The 21,508-nt window shown below is 39.6% G+C and overlaps 2 protein-coding genes across 5 annotated transcripts; one reads left to right on the top strand and one right to left on the bottom strand.

Annotated features, from left to right (window-relative positions):
- The first annotated feature begins 3,832 nt into the window (after positions 1-3,832).
- Positions 3,833-8,034, top strand: LOC147140595 (uncharacterized). Its single transcript, XM_086043157.1, has 2 exons — positions 3,833-3,960; positions 4,713-8,034. The coding sequence occupies exons 1-2, from the start codon at positions 3,851-3,853 to the stop codon at positions 7,189-7,191; spliced, it is 2,589 nt and encodes an 862-aa protein (XP_085899283.1). The 5' UTR covers positions 3,833-3,850; the 3' UTR covers positions 7,192-8,034.
- Positions 8,035-10,756: 2,722 nt separating this feature from the next.
- slc22a13a (solute carrier family 22 member 13a) lies at positions 10,757-21,245 on the bottom strand. 4 transcript variants are annotated; one of them, XM_086044138.1, is made up of 11 exons: positions 21,187-21,245; positions 18,363-18,608; positions 18,174-18,277; positions 17,951-18,105; positions 15,981-16,149; positions 15,786-15,906; positions 13,116-13,210; positions 12,747-12,961; positions 12,243-12,351; positions 11,858-12,064; positions 10,757-11,678 (listed from the first exon to the last, which is right to left on the bottom strand). In XM_086044138.1, exons 2-11 carry the CDS (start codon positions 18,483-18,485, stop codon positions 11,615-11,617), a joined length of 1,362 nt encoding a protein of 453 aa, XP_085900264.1. In that variant the 5' UTR covers positions 18,486-18,608; positions 21,187-21,245; the 3' UTR covers positions 10,757-11,614. The 4 variants fall into 4 exon arrangements, with proteins under 4 accessions (XP_085900264.1, XP_085900267.1, XP_085900265.1 ...); XM_086044141.1 differs by lacking the exon at positions 21,187-21,245 and adding an exon at positions 20,670-20,899; XM_086044139.1 differs by lacking the exon at positions 21,187-21,245 and adding an exon at positions 18,774-19,240.
- Between the last annotated feature and the right edge of the window lie 263 nt (positions 21,246-21,508).

Below are 21,508 nucleotides of genomic sequence, written 5' to 3'. Positions count from 1 at the left end.
GGTGCAAGAGATAGAAGGAGAAAACAGTCATGTAGATGCTAGCTCCTTAAAGACATTTTGTAATAATGTCCCCGGTTGGATGGTCTCATCAAGTGAAAATTCAAAGCAAAGCAAAGTTGAGACACAGGATGATGATCTAGAAAGTGTTTCTTCGGTTGAAACTGCATTTGAAGATTTGGAGAAGGCAAGCAAAGAAATAATAAATCTGAAGGAGCAAACTTTGGCGAGGCTCCTCGACATTGAGGAGGTCATTAAAAAAGCGCTGTACTCTGTGTCCAACCTGAAATCTGAGGCAGATATCGCAGGGTTGTCGGGACTTTTTGATGAATCCTTGAAGTCAGAGCAACATGTTCAACCTGCCAGCAATATCAGGAAAATCAGCATTGTGTCAAGCAAGGCCAAATCAGGTCAAGGAAAAGAGACAAGAAACCACCCCTGTGACCCAAGTCTTCCCAAGCAAGAAGCAGCCAGGCAAGCAAACGACAAGGTTATTCAACAGTCGTCTTCCCAGTCATCACCATCGTTTATATCCATTCATTCAGCTGCCAGAAAGCCTCTTGAACAATTGAAGCCCACCATGACGACATTCAAACCAGCACCAGAGAGGAATGGTCAAGGGGATCCGACCCGAGGATCTGTTCACAGCCCGGGAAAACGCAAGGTCAGCATGCTGGAGGTGCAAACAGTTCCAGAGGAACCTGCAGGAATAATTGGCACAAAAACTGTCAGTGAAACATACAAAGAGACAGATGGCTTTGGCAACGTTTTTGTATCGTCTGTAACGTCAACATTTGTCACCAAACAGTCTGATAGTGAATCAGCTGCTGTGTTTGAGGTGGTAGGAAGGCCAGACACATATGAAGTCATGACATCCCCAATACTGCAACGATCTAGTCGGCCTTCTGAGGACAAGAAGCTGAGTAACACCAATGAGAAAGGGAAAGTGTTTGTATCATTTAGCCAATCAAAGGAAAAACATTGAACAAACCCATCTCTTCAAGAGACCAAGGAATTCCATTTGTGTTATCAGGTTTTGTCTATCATTTAAAAAAAGCGTATGTAGTGATGAAAATGTTGGCTTTTTATTTAAGAAACTTTTGTCTTAGAGATTTTATACTGTAACCATGTTATATAAAATGTTGAATTCTTTTGAATGAAGCAAACATTGCTGATACTGTATGGTTTTGTGTAAAATGTTTAATAAATTGCAGTTCAGAGGGGAAAAACTTTGCTCAGTGTCCTATGTTTACCACAAAAAGAGATGGACATTCAGAATTATTATTGCATTAGGGGGGCATTAAGATGATTGTAAAAAAAAATATCAAATATTAAGAAATGTATTTATTGATTTTACAATAACTTCATATGACAGAAAGTAATACATAATGGTGTTTTGATTGGATAGAAAAGTATTATTTATGTTAGTAAATTGTCGCTCTCCTGTGAAAAACACTTGTCCATTTTTTTTCTTTTTTTTACATGAATGGTGTTTCCGCATTACAGGCATTAATGTGAAAATTAAAACATTTTCCCAAATTGGATATAAGTGTTTTTCACAGGACAGCAACGATTTGCATTATTTAAACACAATATTTTTGGTTCAAACAGTTGCTACAGACAACTTTTGGAACTGCTGCGGAGCAGGTATCTTTTTACTGCAGTCTTTTAAGAAAGCAAACTAACTGGCCTCAATTTACACGCGTCGTCCTCTAGTTGATACAAAGTCATGGAAACTATTATCAAGACAGGGCAATTACACACTAGATCAGGTCTCGCCAACCCGCGGCTCGCGGGCCGCATGCGGATCTTTGGCCGGTTTAATGCGGCTCCTGAAGCCCTTTTCGAAAATGATTTTAGCTGGGTAAAGCGTACGGTCAACCCCATTATTGTGTATGTGGTGGGTGGGGAGCACGGAATGGTGCGGCAACAGTTCCTTGCTATCATCCCGGTCTTATTCGGCTACAAAATAATGAGCCGTTCTTAAAATGTAATCTTACTCGCCGATTGGCTGCATAACCCACATGATAATTTGACTCGTCTGAAGATGCACTTGATTGGCTGACTGGCACACGTGACATTTCTCCCGCGGAGCTATGTAAACAAAAGCTAGCCGGTACGCTCGGAGGTACAGTACCCTACTGATGCGGTGATTTGTTCCCAACAACAAATTGGGACACTCGGAAGTGAACTGTATGTGCCTTGGCTATATTAATTTTGGGAACCACTGAATTTACACACACGTGTGTCTGTGGTTGAGATTTCCACCCCTTCCCTCGAACAACACATCAAAGATAAGTTGCCCTTCAAATTTAAGTATCTCAGTGAGCACAGAAGAGACTAAGAAAGATGATTATTTTATTTATTGTTACTTGGCTTTTTCTGTACCCATCCATCCATCCATTATCTTATCCTCACAAGGGTCACGGGAGTGCTGGAGCCTATCCCAGGGCTCAATGGGCAGTAGGCGGGGGACACCCCGAATTGGTTGCCAGCCAATCGCAGGCTTTTTCTGTACCTATTCCTTTATTCACAGTGTTCCTGTGTTTCCGATTTGATAAGCAAATAAGTCACTGTCAGTAGACAGAATCACTTTTCAAATGCTAAAAATAAGAAATATGATACTGCCAAATTAGCCGAGCTGGGCATTCCGTCTACGTGACTGACCGGACCGTCTATCCATCACTGACGGGCGCCCGTTTTTCTGACGGTTGACGAATGATGGGAAAAATTTTAAAATAGACGTATTAAGCATAGACGGAAATCCCTTTAATTTTTTAGATCTATTTTTTGCAGCGAGGCTTCGATGGCCGCGGCGAGCACGGAGAGGAAATACAGAAGTGGGATTATTTTTGGTTAAGTGTAATATGAAATTAGGAATATTTTATTGAAAAATGTGTTTACTTATACAAAATAGTCATCAGAAGTGTGTAATGCCATGTTGTGCATTGAAAATCAAGGTAGAAGAAGATACTTAGCTTCAACTCTATCCATGCAGTATATGCAGCCAAAGTCCTGTATACATATCGTCGCTGTCCTGTGAAAAACACATCTAAATTTTTTTTCATTTTCTTATTTTTACGTGAATGGTGTTTCCACGTTACAGATATCACATTAATGTGAAAATTTAAAAAGTTTCCAAAATTCGAGATAAGTGTTTTTCACAGGACAGCGACGATATGCACAATCACAACGCTGCAATCCATTTACAGTGTTGGAGGAGACATTATTTTCACAGTTAGTGGGTATTTTCATATCTGTGACACGCATTTGTCAAAACACTGCCAACATGCACATTCCAGATGGCACTTGGCCATCTCCTCTTCAGTGTTGCTACATACAGTGTGACTGCCTAGTTGCTTCTACTTGCGGAAGCAGAGTTCAGAGTGTGGTAAAAAGTGAGCAGTCCTAAACAATAAAGCATTTTAACTCACGGACGCAGGAGTTCAATCACTATAGTGTATGTGTATGGTGGCTTGAGTTATCGCCAAACACAAATACACCCTCTCCACCAACACTGCTTGGACAACTTCATCAAGCAATCAAGTAAGTGCTGCTTATTAGAAGCTAAAGCGGTTAGCTAATGCGTTCATCTAACAAAATCCATTGTAACTGCTTACCTCACACAAAGCCATTATAGGCTAACTTTGGACAAGCACTCCACAGACAAAGCTATTTGTATAAAATTTTCAAATTTTCAATTTTCAGTAATACTGTATGTCCCACTTTAAGTTTCTTTCATAATGAAAACAGAACTAGTAGGTCTTAAAATGTTCCTTTATTGTTACATGATGATCAGTTTGTTGTTACCTTGTTGTCTCCATCATTACAGTTCTTCTCACCCGTCAAGGAAATGTGTTCAGCCTGTTTGACACCAGTGTATCCAATGGAAAAAATGGTGGCCAATAAACTTATCCTTCACAACAACTGCTTCTGCTGCAAGCACTGTCAAAAGAAGCTCAGGTGAGATGTTTGACAAATACACTATCATACTTTAAATCGGTGTTTCTCAACCTTTATTGAGCCAAGGCACATACTTCAAAAAAATCTCGCGGCACACCACTTAGCAAAACGATTGACAAAAAGTGGATATAAGGTCATTATGTACCTTCTGTCACCTAGAGGAAGAACATTTTATTGTTTTGCCTGTTCCTATACATGGTTGGCATAAATAAATTAACAAAACCGTTTTAATTAGGAAATATATATTTTTTGTCAAAATAATTACAATTGGATAATTTCCCGTGGCAGGGCAGCACGGTGGTCGACTGGTTAGCACGTCCGCCTCACAGTTTAGAGGTCGTGGGTTCGATCCCGGCTTGCGTGTTTTTTCTCCAAGTACTCCGGTTTCCTCCCACATTCCAAAAACATGCATGGTAAGTTGATTGGACACTCTAAATTGCCCCTAGGTGTCATTGTGAGTGTGGATGTTTGTCTCTGTGTGCCTTGCGATTGGCTGGCAACCAATTCAGGGTGTCCCCCGCCTACTGCCCGAAGACAGCTGGGATAGGCTGCAGCACGCCCCGTGACCCTTGTGAGGAAAAGCGGTATAGATAATGGATGGATGGATGGAATTTCCCGCGGCACACATGATGATCTCTCATGGCACACTAATGTGCCACAGCACATTGGTTGAGAATGACTGCTTTAAATCTATCAATTCAGTTAGCATTTCACTTATACTGTAAAGTAATTTTTTTTTTTTCATTCAACAGCATTCACAACTATTCCTCTCTTTATGGCGAGTTCTACTGCATGTCTCACTACCAACAGCTTTTCAAAAGAAAGGGAAATTATGACGAAGGATTTGGGCACATGCAGCATAAAGACCACTGGCTTCAAAAACATAAAGGAATAGATGAACCTGACACCCCAACCACACCAAAAATGATAAAAAGCAACTCAAAGACTTCCACTACCACCACAGGGACATCCGTTGAAGTTTTTGCCACAAAGTCACGTGAAACCGAGATGAGACATGGCAGCCGTGCTGATGCCAGGGGCAAACTGAAAGTTAACTGGCCACCAGAGAAGAAGAACCCTCTTCACAATGTAAACGCACCGAGTTTGAAACAAAGAGAAAAGATCATGATGTTTGCACATTCCAATGTGTCAGAAATCGGGGGGAAACCTCAGACAAAAGAGGAGAAAGCGATTTTTGAGCAACCGAAATCCAGGAGTGGTGCCACAAAAACCAAACAAGACAGCAATTCTCCAACAACACTTCACTTGTCTTTTCCTTCGCTAGAAAAAGAGAGCAGTTTCTCAGATGCAAATAAGAAGTGGACAGCAGCTGTACCCCCCAACAAAACAAAACTGAATAAAGCATCAAACAAACTGGATGCTACTATAAAAAAAAAAAGGAAATCTGTATGGTTTGCACCAAATGTTGACATTTGTCACGATGATCAAACACTTCAACTGGCCTCAGATGATACAGAGGAGGATGTCAATGGGCTCCAAGTTAAAACATGCAATAATAATGTAAATGAAGACAACAACGACTTAGAGCAATCTAGTGAGTTCAGAAAAATACAACATGGACTTAAGCCCAGAGGAGAGGCAACCACTGTAGAGGCTAATGTTGGGAAAACTCCAGGGTTGCTGCAAAGTGACGACAAAGATGAACAGAGACTTCTTGGTAACTCAGGCGATGATGTCAAAGACACTTCAACTTGTGTGGCACAAGAGTCATATGATAAACCGGACATAAAGTTTGAAAAAGCAAATCCTCTTACAAAACCAAAACTAACTGAAACGCTCTCTGAAAGCATCGATAGTAAGGATGAGCAGAACAATTTAGCAAAAGAAGACAGTACCAAAAAACAGGTTCTTGCAAAAACAAATTCTCCTGGGAATTATGTAAAACAGACTGACAGGTCAAAGGTCAGACTAGGATCTTGGTCCAAAGGAAGAAGCCCTTTGTTAAAGCTCTTTGCTGCGAGTGACACTGAAAAAAATGGCAAGACTGAAGCAAAAAGTGTCAAGAAAGCAGATGAGAAGCCTGGTGTTGGACTCTTGGGAAGACTCATTCAGTCATCATCAGACAAGAATGAAGGTGCCACAAAATTGGCAGCGTTTGACAACGAATGTAAAATGCAACCTGATGATGAGAATGCAGATGCGGCTGATATCGTCCAAGTCAAACCTCAGGAAGTTGAAGATGCCAGTGAAAACAGAGCTCTCGCTTCTGACTCAAACACGCTTGATAGCAGCAAAGAGGGGACTGTTTACGCAGAGCCAGAGATGCCAGCTAGTGAAACAAGTGACGGCCTAACGGATCCGGTCCAAACAGAATCAAACGAGCAAGATGCAACTGCCACTGATGACAGCAGCAGTGAGGCGACACTTCTCCCACCAGCTGATCCTGAGACAGATGACTACAATGTCCTTCCTTCCATTGACATGCATAGTTCTCAGGAGTCAACTGATGAACTGCTAGTTGAACAAAGCAGAGTTCCTACTGTCAGTTCTGTCTCTGCTGATCCACTATTTCCTGAGACCAATCAAGATAAAGATGAGCTTGATAATGCAACAAAACCAAAAGAGATGAATATTGACCACAACACATTTTTTGATGTCATTCAAGAAGCTTCTCAAGCTAGTCCTATACCTCTTGATCAGTTTATTTCCCAGGAGAGTTTGGGGGATGACCCAATTGATGTGATGTATTCAGTCACTAATGAAGCATCCTCTGAGAAATTTAACCTGGTTGACACTCAAATAGGATCAACCCAAATTGAAGTGCTTGGATTGGTAGAGCAAGTGACTGCCTCAGATTCCGTCAGCCAGGCTAACAATCAAGGCTTAGTAACTTTGACAACAAACAACCTGACACACATTCAAGAGTCGGATTTTGACTTATTTAGCTCAAATAGCAGTTTGTTCACCCAACAACCTGTTCACGACCCACCAGTCACCATCCCTGATAATATCTTTGCAATGGCTGAACTGCCAGCTAGTGCAGAAAGTCTCAGTGCTAGTCCACTGAATGGGCTGCTCGATGACTCAGCTACAAAACCCTCTGTCGCTCCGTCAGCCCAGGGAGATCTTTTCTCTCTTGACATCTTTGCATCTGAGACACAGTTACTGCCAAAGTCTCACGAGTCAAGTGATTTATCTTCGCCTTTGGACAAACAAACTGCAGAGAATGATGTTAAGAACAGTAATTGGATGGATGATTTGCTAGGATAAGAGCAGGGCTCAAACGTGATCACAGTTGTGCATATGATTGTTTTGTATAATTAATAATGGGTTTTGCAAGAAAAACAAACCATATTGATTCACATCTCTAATTACATTTTGAAATAATAAACTGTATTTGTAAAAAATAAATAAAATTATATGTTACAGTTTTTAAATAACATGATTTTGTTTTAACAAATGCAGTAATTGAGCTCTGAGCTGTTTGAGCTTATAATTGCAAGCAATGAAGTACAAATGTATAAAATTATGAAAAAATTACTTGTCTTGAATGTATTGATGAATGTATGATTCATGTTTGTGATATTTCTACTGTATGCCTAAGCATCCCACATTTCAATGAAACTGACATTTTTGTTTGAACCTTGTGTAGGGTTTATGATGTCATTGTGTTAATTTTAGATAACTTTAACATTTTAGATAACTTTAACATGGGTTTTCAACATGAGGGAACTACTGTATATGTTAATGAAAGTACTGAAATGGAAATCAACAAAGGATGGATCATGTACCAATGACTGCCCCAAAGTAGTGGCGTTCTGCTCCTAAAATTTAGTACACACGTGTGACTAATAAATAAACTTGCTGATTTATTTAATTCAATATTTTTGTTGCGGTGGCTGACAAACTGCTGCTCCACACTTTCTTCCCATTTATCAGTCATATAGTAAAAATGAGTGGAAATGTGAATATTTACTAAGTCAATTTGTGAAAATTTCACGTTAGAGATTACTGTGCTCCTAAAAAGACACTTGAGCCTTGCTGTGGTTTCAAGCGTATGCTTACAACTACGATACATAGTTGAAAGTTTATTCATTTTTCGGTTAACATTTCACGGTTTAAAATCATTGCTCTAAATGAGCACAGTAACACTTATAAACAATCACAGTAACATTAAAATCTGTGTACTTTGGTTTTTATCAGTCTTTGTGCTACTACCACAACTCTTAACTTATGGTTTGAAGACAGCATTTTCTGTTATGACAAGGTAATGTAAAAGGATAAATCTAGGTAAATAAATATTAAGTTCCAGTAAGGCGAGTGGTGCCAAGTAATGAAATATTGTTGACTTTTTGGGTTTACTTACTTCATTTTAAAAAGGATAGCGGTACTTTTCTACTCCTTATTTTGTCAAAAAAATAAATAAGAGAAAAAATAACCAAGACACAACAGATTTGGAGAAGCAAGATATTCCCCATTCATGGCCTTTTTTATAACATTTTTTTTTGTTTTTGAATTACTCGTGGTGAATGTGTTATTTTGTGCCAGCCTAAAAGCACCAGCTTCTGCCATTCAAAAATTTTCAAATCTAAACAGACAGCTAAGGTGTATTTTTCCAGTAGCTATTATTAGCTCATTTTGCATTTGTTATGTTGTTTTGCTCATGGAGAACATACTGTCAGTTCAGACAGTAAATCAGTTTTGACTGAAAGGGAAATCAACCCAAAGACATTTTTTCAAGAATATGTTCCCAGCAGGGCCACTAATTGAAATGCGTCATTCTGATTTATATTCAGTTTGTGGAATATGCAAAATCCACCCCTTTTAAGCCATCTCTGGGGGGCGGCCATTTTGTCACTTCTGTTGACTGAAAATGACAACACAGTTGCTCAGGGCTCATGTAACGACCGAGTCCATTGTCTCTGAGCTTCCTACTTGTCATGGCGAGGGCTGCGCCTTGAAGGAAGAGTGGGTCTCATCTAACAGACCCCTATCTGGCTGGATGGCTGTGGGCGCTGAGTGCTCTGGTCTCCGACCCCATGGTGGCCATCCGTGGACCCCCGTTATCATCCCCGTCGGGTGCTCTCGCCTGTCGTCTTCTCCACCTAGTGAACAACTCGCCCTTGGTTGGGTCGGCGGCTGCACTACCTGTCAACACCTGTGTTATAAAACATGTACGCCGTATATCGCTGATTTCCGTTCATGTGACAGTAGCCATTTGAAAAAGTGTAATGTGTAAGATTATATAGATATGTAATGGCAAATTACAACTTTTGTAAGATTCAGTATGTCCGGAGTTGACCGGAATTCACTGTTATGCTTCTGCTGCGGGCTCTGCTGGCACGTGGGTCACCTCTTGCCCCCCTGGGAGTGGGTTGGGGTGTTGGTTTGCCAAGGGTGAGGCAGTGAGTCATTGCGGTGGGATGCTTCCGTGTGGCTGGCGGACTGACCTGGACCACTTGGCTTGCTTGCGCTTCCAACAACTCCAGGACACTCCTGACCTTCACTGTGCATGCCTGATGGTATTGATTCACTTGCATGGTTCTTCGGAGACTTCACAGTTTGGTGTGGGGCCACACTCTCATTTACACAGCTGTTCCGACTTTACAAATTTGGACTGCCGTCCCCTCACTTGCACTTTCTGCAGGTGTGTAGATATTAGACTCCCACCAAAATCCAATTGCACTGGTTTCACACTCCCTGAGCTCTTCTTGTCTTGTCCCCATCCAGTCCTGTCCTTTCCTATTCTATAGTTTTATCTCCCTCAGGGTGTAGCACTATTATGTTTAAAACCGAATTCCAATGTAATGCTGTAGGAGTCAATGTTTTGTTTGTCATTTTTACTTGTTTTTCTTTCTGTCCTCACTTTTGTCTCTGTCGCTCCCCCATCGTACCTCATTCTGTCTGACTGCAATTTTAATAAATATCCATCATAACACACATCACCACAGGTATACAATACAAAACATCACTGTTGCAGAGAAAAACGGGGCAGGAGGCAAAAAAGATGGATAGGTCGAAATCCAGCGTAGGGCTACTGCACCTTAAAACGTGTTTTGTTTTCTCCTTAATTGAGAACTGTTGTGGTGATTTGGGCTAAACAAATAAAAATTGATTTGATTTGATTTGAATTAGAAGACATCCATAACTGAACAGTATGAACAGGCAGGTGACAATGTTTTTGTTTTGTTTTGGGTTCTGCCATCATAACTACATCCAGTTTTCTTTGGGTGGGCAGAGCGTGTCCGTGGGTGGGCACTGCCCGACCGTGAACACCCCCCCCCCAAACACCCCTGGTATATGCATTTAAGAACAAAATAACATAAATTATGACACTTTGTAGGTCTCATCTCATCACAGGAAAACGTCCAGGGATAAAGCAAGACTGATCACATTAGTTGCAACAAGAATTCTACTGCAAGTGCAACGGCCTCCAAGCTGTAAATGCTGGACGAGTATTATGAGTGGTGTTCGCATGTGCATGCGCGGTGTTTTTTTCCCCCGGGTACTCCGGCTTCCTCCCACAATCCAAAACATGTACCGGTATGTTGGGTTAATTGAAAACTGTAAATTGCCCATAGATGTGAATATAAGTATGAATGTTTGTCTGCCCCACAATTGGCTGGTTGCCAGTCCAGTGTTTACTCAACCTAAACTGAGATATAAACTTAAGCTCATCCCCAAGCAGTAAAGGAAAGCAACCCTTTATTGTAAATGTATGCATAGATTGACCATAACGCATCATCAGTAACAAGAGTATTGAATCACATAGATTGACCATAACGCATCATCAGTAACAAGAGTATTGAATCACTGAGTAGATATTAATGATGACAAAAATTGCAACTGCTTCAATATTTATTTGTAGTAAATAACCAATATAAAAAACACTTAGATAACATTACAATGAAAATAGACTGTGTTATTAGTAAGTTACAAAAGGAATCATTACAATATAAGTTTGTAGCCCTCCATGAATATATACATAGGGATGTCTAGTCCATTTTTGGGGGTGCTGGAGCACCCCTAAAGACTCTCCAAGCACCCTCAAAATTTTAGAGATCATTATTATTTTTTTTTTCTACTGTGTCCTTTTAAACAAGCCAGAAATTTTTAAAACCATACAGTGCTTGGTCGGGACGTAATACATGAACAACAGGAATACAGCACACAGCCCTTTTGCTTAAAAATGGTTTGATCTTCCTCACCCCTCCTACTTCTGCTTAAGAGCGGCAAGCAGAACTGTCTGTACCTTGGCAAATGTGCAATTGTACTTTGCTTTAACCAGGAGATGTGGCAAATTTATCATCTACCTTTCAATATCAACACATTGTATGACCAATACCAGGCTGCCATTTTGCTGCATGTTCAGTCATGTTGGTAGGTAGGAGGTCGCAGGAGTTTTTTTTTTTTCACATTAGGAAATGTTACAGGTGGTCAGACAGTAGACCTGCCGGCGTCCTTTTTGATTGATGAGAGACTCAAGGATTGTGCAAATTGTATGTGTTAAGATTAAAGCATATAGTGCTGATATTGTCTAGCTAAGTCTCTTCTACGCTTGTGTGTGTATACTGACAGGTAGCCTCATGGAAATAAGATTGTTTTTCAGCAAACAAGAGTCTAGAATGATGTAAATTGGAACGATGTGTAAGCTTATGTCCTACTATCTCATGTCTTATTAGATAGACTTGTATTACAATTTACTTGATTTGATGTGTATAATATTTGAGTTACTCTCTTTCTTCATTGCCTTCTTTCTGCAAGAAAAGAGAATTAAACAAGCATTAGTTGGTGTAATATGTCATTGTTGTGGATTCCATTCATACACTGTGACAATGAATATAGAATATCACGTTTGAAGTCAGCATATGGCAAACGTGGACATAAGATCTTTCTGTAGCTACCTGTTTGAACATATTCTCCTGAAATTCTTTACCTGTTGCTTTCGGCCTCATCTAACGAATCTGGCAGCTCTATCCCCCGTGTCTCAGGAAGCATGAAACAGAGACCCCCGCTGATCAGGGTGAGGCTACTGAAGCTTATGATGGGTAAGGACCAGTGGAACATAGCCAACATGTTGACCAGTGGCGCAATGAGACCGCCGGCCCGACTTGCAATGGAGCCCAAACCAGAAGCTGTTTGTCTGAGGCGAGAAAAAGTGCACGCGGAACTCCGTCTCAAAAATGTCCTGTCAAGGTTTTAGCTGTAGTCACTAATCATATCAAAACAAAACACTTTTTCCCCTCAATGTATATTTCATGTTTTGGTGTGGTATCAGGTATGGTTAGAAAGTGTCCAAAGTGAGATCGGCATTGTCTTACCGACAAGTTGTTGGGAATAACTCTTGAACATAAATATTACATATGGTTGCAGCCCAATTGGTTATAAAGCGTCCTGAGGTGGCAAGTATCGTAACAGCAACAGGATTTCCTTAAACAGAGTAAGAAATCAAAATCTGATTATTGAGAATCCACAAGTTGTGTTTGTAGACAGTGTATTGAAAATTTACTGAACTAAACTCCATAACATTTTATTTATTTAAAGAGCACTTTAAAAAAAAAAAAAGAATGCAATACATAAATGACAATCAAACATAAAACACAATAGCAATAAAAAAGATTGAGAATTAAGACAAGAAATTATAATAATACATACAATTAAAATATAGCAAATAGAATTAATTAAAATGAATTGAAAACAAATAATCATTTATTTTCAATTCATTTTAATTTATGCAATTTCATTTGAGATTTCATTGTATTAAATTACTTATCAGTCACGGTATCCAATCATTATTTTTAATAAGAACACAACTTCTGCCTTACCTTTATGAAACGCGAGAATCAACATACACAAGAAGCCTCCAAGCAGAATTGTTGAAATGCAAGACACTCTTCTCCCCAGTGCTTCCAATAGCCAGACGCATAACAGATGAATTGGTATTTCACTCAGTCCAAAAATAAGCTGTGTCATGAATATGTCCAAGCCAAAGTTCCCCACATTGAACGAAATGCAGTAATATGCAACATTCAGTGAGAACCTGGAGGGAAGAAAAAGAATAAGTCTGCAAAAAGGCCAAAATGACACCCAGATATAAGAAATTACTCTTAATTTTGCAAATGACGTTTTATGGTTAAATAATAATGGTGTGTCTTATTCCGTGTTAATTACATCAATTGTGTAATTTAACTTACCATGTAAATAATATGGTAAAGAAATATTTACGAAGCACAGGTGATTGGATAAGCATTAAAATGTTGCTTTTTTTTTCAGTTTCTTTTATAGAAATCTGTAATGCACACAAACACAACATCATTCCTCATCATGCTTTGATAATGTAACAAGTCATCAGTCCAACACATTTAGTTTAAAACTTTACCAAAGTTCATTTAACAAATAGTGGTGCAATGGATCATCTGTGATATGTGATGCGTACAGATCAAGCACCACGGTTTGGGTGGCTTACCTTTGTTATATACTCTTCCTCTTTAAAGAAAGGGAATGTGCCGTAAATTGCACTTTGAGGTCTTTTTCATTTTGAAAAAAAAACAAAAACAAAAAAAACAAGTTAAATAAAACTTTGTCTTCATTTTATAAAACCCTTTTGCTCAGCTTAAAATGTCTGGCAGGATACCCATTTTATACACTGTACCATGTATAAAATAAGAATGTAAATTGCCTTATATTGCGTTAAATTGTGCTTTTAAATCTTAAACTTCCATATTACACCTATTTCTAAGAGACAAAACCATTTTATAAAATACATGAAAACAAAGTTCTATTTATCAGGTTTTTATTGTTTGTTTTTGATTATCTGAAATGCAATCCGTTCCGTTCGTGACTCAAAATCCGTGATCCGAGCCGAGCCGTGAGTTAATTATGTGATCCGTTGCACCACTACTAACCAATAATTATTTGTGCATGAATTTTGCCATTATATTTATATGTTACATGGGAGACCGGGGGTTCTTGTCACATGGGTGATTTATCACATTGCAATTATCTTCTCAGCCAGAGCGCACAATTAAAAAGTGGAATACTAGTTTTCTGTCAGGATGCGCAAGTGAGGCAGTGCCCCCCCCTGCCGTCCCCCCCACCATGTGAAGGGCAAAAAATAAAAAAATAAGTTATGGTTGAATTAAATCATGTTCCATTTTAGTTCTATGATCCATGCTTTACATTGATTTCCTATCAATAATAAAATCATTAAAATAGCTGAGTATGCATATATCCTGTTCAAATACATCGGGGAGAAGGGAACACATGACTCTGGTCGGCTTTTTTCCCCCTACAATTTTATACAACTAAATGAACATTCGCTGAGACTGGCGATTCTAGAGATTTTACATTCCATACAATTTGGGGTTGTATCTAATGAATGTGTGTTGGTCACGGCTAAAAAAAAGTACTCAGTGCCCGCTGGAGCCCAAAAAGCACCTTACTCCTGCCAGCATGTGGCATTGCTGCGCTTCAATGGTGCTATGCGTAAAAGAAGCCCATTGACATATTTAACACTCCAAAAACAGTTGGATTAAAAATACCAAAATTTTGGGTCAAAAATGGACCACTTCACTACTTGGATCAATTTGACCCAACTTTCTGGGTTATTTTGCAGAAAACAACCCCACAAAAATGGTTGTTTTGTACAACACAACCCCAAAAATGGGTCTGTTTTGTACAAAACAACTCAAGAAGGTGGGTCAAATTGACCCAATTTGTGGATCGGTCAATTTCTGACCCAAAATTGTGTGATTTTTGACCCAACTGTTTTAGAGTGAAACTAGAGAACATTTTGGCTGGTTATGGGAGTGCAGACTTAGCCGCCATCTTGAACCGGGAGTCCCCGGTGAGCGCTTCCATTCACTTGTATAGTAACTGTGTTTGGCTGCAATAAATTCATCATAATGTCAATTCTTTACCGATTTTGACACAGATTGATTTGTTAGAAATATAAGACATGCAGCTATGATACCACACACCTAGGTCATTTTATAATTAAGGCTTTCATAATAACTATAAAAGGAAGGCGGAATGCTTTCAGTTTTTATTTCAAAAAAGAGATCAGCACGTTTTTGCAAAAACAACAACAATGAACTTAACCAGATATTAAATATTCTTTTGGTATTCTTGCTATCACATTGTTGAATACTAGTGTGGAATTGATTGAAGCATAAGCAAAAGCTTAAATTTTGACTTTATTTGAAATACCGGGGCCATATATGGGATGGATTAAGTTTCTATTATCTTATCTACTGATTTTCAGTATAATCAACTGCAATGTACTGAATAATGTATGATTATTGAACAGCGTTGGGCAAATTACTTCCAAAATATATTATATGTCATATTACTAGCAGATATGTCAAGTAACAAAATAAAAATACTTTGTGTTACTTTACTGAAGTCGAAATTTGGGGTATCTATACTTTAGTGGAGTCTGTATTTTTCAGCCTACTTTGTACTTTACATTTTTACGCAATTATTTGCTCTTTCTACTCCTTACACACAAAAATAAAGCCTCGTTATTATTTCATTTTGGATTGTGTTCATTCCAGTTTGTCATTGTTCAAAACACCAATCCGGAAAAATTGTGCTACAATAGATTGAGTGATTTTGATTGTGGTTGGATGTGAAATATAAACAGATACATATATATTCCGACACATGATTTGTATGCGATGCATTGCACCTGCACGTGACAAAAATCAACAAATCATTGACAACTCGCAACTCAAACAAGTGCAGACGTTCAGCTTTGGCGGTTAGATGTCCGTGTACCAATCAAGTACCAACAGTGAGTCTCCTAAGTCTTACCCCACAACAAAAATGACAAAGAGAAGAGTTTGCAGCCCAAGCCGTCATACCTTTTCCAGGAGAGAGTCTGAAATTCTGCGTTTATTGATAGTCGCCACTTTGAAAAGCAATTCTTTAGCCTCCTCTGTCCTCCCTCTCTCCAGCAACCACCTGGCTGACTCTGGAAGGAACCTGATTATTAAGTAAGAATATTGTGTTAATTATCATAAGTTATTGAAATGGCTCAAGAAATGTTTGATGCTCACCATATATAAATAATAATGGCTGCAAGTAGACCTGCAGTGATCAGCTGAGCTACTCTCCAGTCTCTGACAAAGTAGATGAGACCAGCAAGGATGGCCTGTCCAATTGCACCACATAGTTGAGTTGCGCATGCTCCCCATGACCTTTTGGATGCACCAATCCACTCTGTGGCTGTCGGAACAGAGAAACAAAGTTTCTTCATAACATTGGGGGAAAAAAGGATTTGCATTACTTCACTTACTTGAGAGGTTCTCTCGTTTTTCTGTTTTCTGCTCGATAGAGATGTATATTCAATGTAAGGTATGCATTTGCCCGAAAGTAGAGATTTGTACCGTACCATCCAATCACGGTAATTGATGTCTTTGTATGCCATTCCGTGCACGCTGCTTAGTGTGACAGAAATGCCCAAATTGTATGGCGGTATCACCTTGCTGTTTTCCCCCGTTCTTATTGGGGAACACTTGTTGCACACTGTTTCGAAACCTCCGCACCTACGAGCTGCGACTGGTGCTCCTACGGGAGTTTAAAACTCATTTTTCCAATCGCCCTCTTCATTACCCCCCTGGAAGACTAAAGATTTTTTGGGGGAAAAAGGTTTTTTTTTCTTTTTTGACAAAGCGATCCATTCGTGAGATGGACTGCAAGCTAACTAACTCTTAACTGAAGGCACGTTTGGAAATTCACTCCGACACACTACTCTGAGACTGGGTGCATTCCGAGAGGTAGATTGTTCTCTCATTCATTTCAAAACGCAACCAGCAGCGTATCCCCAGTCAGACCGCCTAATGTAGCAGGGGTGGGCAATTCCAATCCTCGAGGGCCGGTGTCCTGCCCGTTTTCCATCTCTCCCTGCTGCAACACACCTGGTTCAAATAATCATATAATCAGTATGCAGGATACCGGCCCTCAAGGACCGGAATTTGCCCACCCCTGGCCAAGTGCCTGGCGTGGTTTTTGGTGCACTCTGAATAGCCGAATGACAAAATTAAGCAACGGACGGTCGCAGTGAACCAGTATGCACTCCTAAAATGCAAGTAACTAAAAGACTCACCCCGCTTCTCCCTGCCCTCCCAAACACGTTACAGCTACAGTACAAACACGGCGACATGAATTATATTGGAATAGAATGGCTACTTATTTGTGAATTTAAAACAAAATTAACTCAAAGCAACACTGTGTCATGTCAGTTTTTGTTGATTATGGAGGCGCCATGTGGACAAAAGCGGTAGTGTTTTGACAAAAGCCAACCATATTTCCCATGCGTGCCAGCGCGTAGTGTTGTGAAATCCTAGCTGAGCTGTCGCTGGCCTGCAGGTTGGACTGAATTTCATTTCTATTTCCAGGAGCTGTGTGAAAGATGAATAGCGATGAGGTAATGAATCTAATTTTGTTTGAACAATACTTTTTTGGGGGGAGGGTGTGGGGGCTTCTGCCATGACACCACTAATAGCGCGTAGACGTTCGAATCGATTTCCGCCCTTATAGCGAAAGAAGGAAGTGAGAATACTGTACAGCAATTCAGGACATTTGTATTTTTTTTGTGTGCCAGGGTTGCTGCCATCCTCCTCAAAGTTGCCTAGTGCCAGTAAAAACAATACAGACTCCCCCCCCAAGGGCATGACAAATGTCCCATTCAACTACTTGTAAGTCAACGTTTCATCAAAAGAGTTGTGAAAATTTTTTACGAAGGTCGAATTCTTGCCCAGTGCGGCTTTATATAAATAAATAAATAAATTGCTGGGGAGGGGGGTCAAGGGGGGGCTGGGCAGATTTAGGCTATAGCCCCTCCTACCCAGGTATAACGCCGTGCATGGCTATCTTCAAACCCTGAAGAGCGGCATATTTGTTCAACCTCTAGCAATGACAAAGAGAGAAAGCCATTTTCAACACTTAAGATTGGTCTATAATTTGTAAAATATCACACGTATGACTAACAATATAGATTTGTGAACAAACAATAACAATACTTTACCCAATATAATGCAATTTAGTCGAAAACCTCCATAGCCAAGGCCCATCAAAAACTGGGATATCAGATACATGAGGTAGTTGGGGCACAATGCAGTGGTGACAGTAAAAATGAAGACTACAACCAGTGGAATTTGAGCTGCTCGTTTGCGACCAAACCTGGAGAAGACAAAACCCATTCAGGATAGATTGTGATGCCACTTGTGAGATACATTCTTCTTACTTACGATTCAGCAAAAGGTCCGAATAAGAGACAACCGAGCAAAACGCCAGACATCATCACTGTTTGTGCCACTTGTAGTAAATTAGCCCGATCACATACAAGGTCAAACTGCAACAACAACAACAAAAAGTTATTTTAAAATACAATACTTTGTTTAATTGTATAATGTGTCAGATCAACAATCATCACTTACGTCAGTGACTATGGTGGCCGTATAAAGAGAATTGTAGTAGACCCAACCATTCTGGCATGCCATGGTCTCATTGAGTCCGTGCTCCCTGATGGTTCCGATGTCCCAGTCCACCGGCACAAACATGCGACATCTGCTGAAAGAACCATCGCGCTCTCGAGGAACGGTCAAGTTTAGCTGCTCATCCGACGTCAGGTTAGAGTCAGCCCTGAGGATCCAATCTGTGTTGCAATGTCGCTCTGGATTGGACTGGATAAAAAATACGCAGGCAAACTCAAACCCTAAAATAATATTCGGGAAGCTCAGTGCACAAATGATGAGCTTCTGGAAAATTCCGAATTCCCCAATGCTCTGGAGAATATCTCCAAAAGTGGTCATGTTCAGGGATAGTGTAGTTCAAGAACAATACTCAACTGAAGTGTTCTCAATGTCCCCTAGTCCAACCTGCTACACGTGCAGCACTGTTGACCCATGAAGGACGGGAGCGCTGTTGTGGTTCTCCCTTTAAAGCCGGGAGAGCGTATACGTGTTTTCTTTCTTTCTTTTTTTTTAAATCCAATTTTCCGCCTCTTAGCCAATGAAATGCATCAGAATATACATGTGACGGTATTGTGAGTTGTCGGAGGATATTCGGATTTTTTTCGATGAGCAATGCACATTGCACAGTCGATCGGGGGAGCTCTGCTATAAGTCAGGGCAGTGATATAGACGACTCGCTCGCGGACTTTAAAGCCATGAAACAATCCAAACGTGATGTATGGTTGAGATATATGGTCGTAGACAATGACGATTTCAACGTCTTTGTAAGAGAACACAGCATGGTAATTACAACTCGATTAAAAAAAAAATAGTGCTTCACTTGCATCTTTGATTGAAAGAGTAAAGATTATTAAACTCGGGCATATGTGAAAGCCACATGTCTATAAGGTCTCCATTTTTTTTGAATTGTGTTACTATCTGATACAGGGACTGAGATAATAATTATTTTGGAGGTGGCGAAAATGCCAGGTTTTCAAGGGTGACCCCAAAGACGGCTGTAGGTTTTAGAGAGATGTCTCACGAGGGGCTTCAGGCTTTAATGGGTTACATTTGAACTGACTTAATTCCACAAGGGTCCTATTGCAAAACTACGGAAGCGTATTGCTGCCAAACCAAGAAAAAAAACACACATACCTTATCACGCAAAAGCGTGAAACTTATCATGTAAAAAAACGTGAAAATTATCATGTAATAACGTGAAACGTATCATGTAAAAACGTGAAAATTACCAGGTAAAAACGTGAAAATTATCATGTAATAACGTGAAACGTATCATGTAAAAACGTGAAAATTATCAAGTAAAAACGTGAAATGTATATTTGAGCTCAAATGTTAAGTTGGCCTCGCGGAGTATTACAATTTCTATGGCTTGTACAGCATTTTTCCAGCCTTCGAATCCTGACAGACTCCTCCTTTCAAATTTTCCAAATGTTCAAAACACAGATCCCAAAGTGGTGGCTGGCACTTTGCATTGCTCCTTCCCCTGTGAGTATAAAAGTGAACCAGCCTGCAATATGTGATTACTGCAGTATAATGACAATGTACTATGACACTAGGTTACATAATGCAAAGTGCTATTTCATAAAGTTTTACTGCATGCTGACATTCTTTGAGATCTCATTGGTGTCAAAATTCATTGTTACATAACATTAAAGTGAAAATAGCAGTGGTGCTCATTTTTTGCTTATTGTTTTGTTCTGTTTTCCTTGTGTCCAGTTCGTTATGTCATCTTACTCGTTATGTTTTTTTTTCCGGTTCTCATAACCACGGTGTCTTGTGTTTACAGCTCCCTTCAGCCACTGGTGTCTTGCCCAGGTGTATCCCATTGTCAGTTAGTTTGATTTTAGTTTTCTGATTCCTAGCAGTCAGTCTGTTCATCGTTAACTTTTGCTACAGTGGAATAAAGGCCAAACGCTAAAAACACAGGAATAATGAAAAAAAAAACACTGCAAAACAAAAACACTGCAAGTAACAAATGCTGCAAATGGTCAAATGCAAAATACCCATCATAATAACATAAATGTCCCCCCCCCAAAAAAAATGCAAACACAAAACAAGTGCAAAAAAAGACCCCCAAAAAACCCATGCAATCACAAAAACAATAGAAAGCAAACTTGCAAAATACAGTCAGCAGTAAGTGACCCTATAATACTGTTATGTTGAATGTGATACAGTGGAAAATTTGGTTGCACCTAATTTTGTGCTCGTGCATTTTTTTTAACAGCACATTTCAAACATGAACAGCAAAAAAACATTTAAGTATTAACATACCTTGAGTGAAAACAGTGTTGTTGAGCACCCATTTTTGCCAGTGCATCGAACTTGTCTGGTTTGAAGGCTATGACATTTGCTTTCATTTCAGGCTCAATGTTTTCCCTTGTAGCTTCCCATTCAGCTAATTTAGGTGTGTCAGTATAGTATGTCCACATTAAAAGCTAAATCACAAAGCCAACCTGTGTCAAACAGCTCAGGAAAATTGTCAGTGCTCTCAAGTAGCTCCAAAAATGAAATAACCATTTGATGTTTGAGCTCCCACGTTTGTTTAAATAATTTCTGCAAATGTAACCAGTGGACATTAGAATGGTAAAGCAAGTCCCTTCAAAATTTTATGGAGACAAGAAAAATTGTTAGCAACCATTAAAACTGTATGGGAATATCTGGTTAACATATTTGCAACATTGAACAAACCCTGATTAAAAGAAAACAACATTCACTATGTGCTTATACGCTTGCAATTTAAAGCGTATGTATGAGAGCAGGTGCAGCATAAGCAATAAAGTTTATAGACCTTTTGCAGCGACCTTCATATTGAACTCACATGCTGTCCATTTCTTCTGCTCCTCTTTGAGATAGTTCTGCTCCTTTATTGGCCCAGTTGTGTTTAATTAAACTGATTGGACTTGACTTGGAAAGGCACACACCTGTCTATATAAGACCTATACCGCTCATAGCGCATGTCAGAGCAAATGAGAATCATGAGGTCGAAGGCAAGGAGATGAGAGACAGAATTGTGGCAAGGTACAAAAGAATTTCTGCAGCACTCAAGGTTCCTAAGAACACAGTGGCCTCCATAATCCTCAAATGGAAGAACTTTGTATATATATATTTAT

Source organism: Filicampus tigris, chromosome 10 (genome assembly GCF_054856515.1).
Source record: "Filicampus tigris isolate MCC_2025a chromosome 10, RoL_Ftig_1.0, whole genome shotgun sequence".
NCBI classification, from domain to species: domain Eukaryota; kingdom Metazoa; phylum Chordata; class Actinopteri; order Syngnathiformes; family Syngnathidae; genus Filicampus; species Filicampus tigris.
This window is presented reverse-complemented; position numbering and strand designations above follow the sequence as displayed.

Coding starts and splice junctions, on each gene's coding strand:
- LOC147140595 (XM_086043157.1), top strand. CDS start 3,851: ATGTGTTCAGCCTGTTTGACACCAGTGTATCCAATGGAAAAAATGGTG. Junction 3,961..4,712: donor CACTGTCAAAAGAAGCTCAG/GTGAGATGTTTG, acceptor TTCATTCAACAG/CATTCACAACTATTCCTCTC.
- slc22a13a (XM_086044137.1), bottom strand. CDS start 18,737: ATGACCACTTTTGGAGATATTCTCCAGAGCATTGGGGAATTCGGAATT. Junction 18,106..18,173: donor TTCGGACCTTTTGCTGAATC/GTAAGTAAGAAG, acceptor TGTCTTCTCCAG/GTTTGGTCGCAAACGAGCAG. Junction 12,065..12,242: donor TTATTCCCAACAACTTGTCG/GTAAGACAATGC, acceptor TTCTCGCCTCAG/ACAAACAGCTTCTGGTTTGG.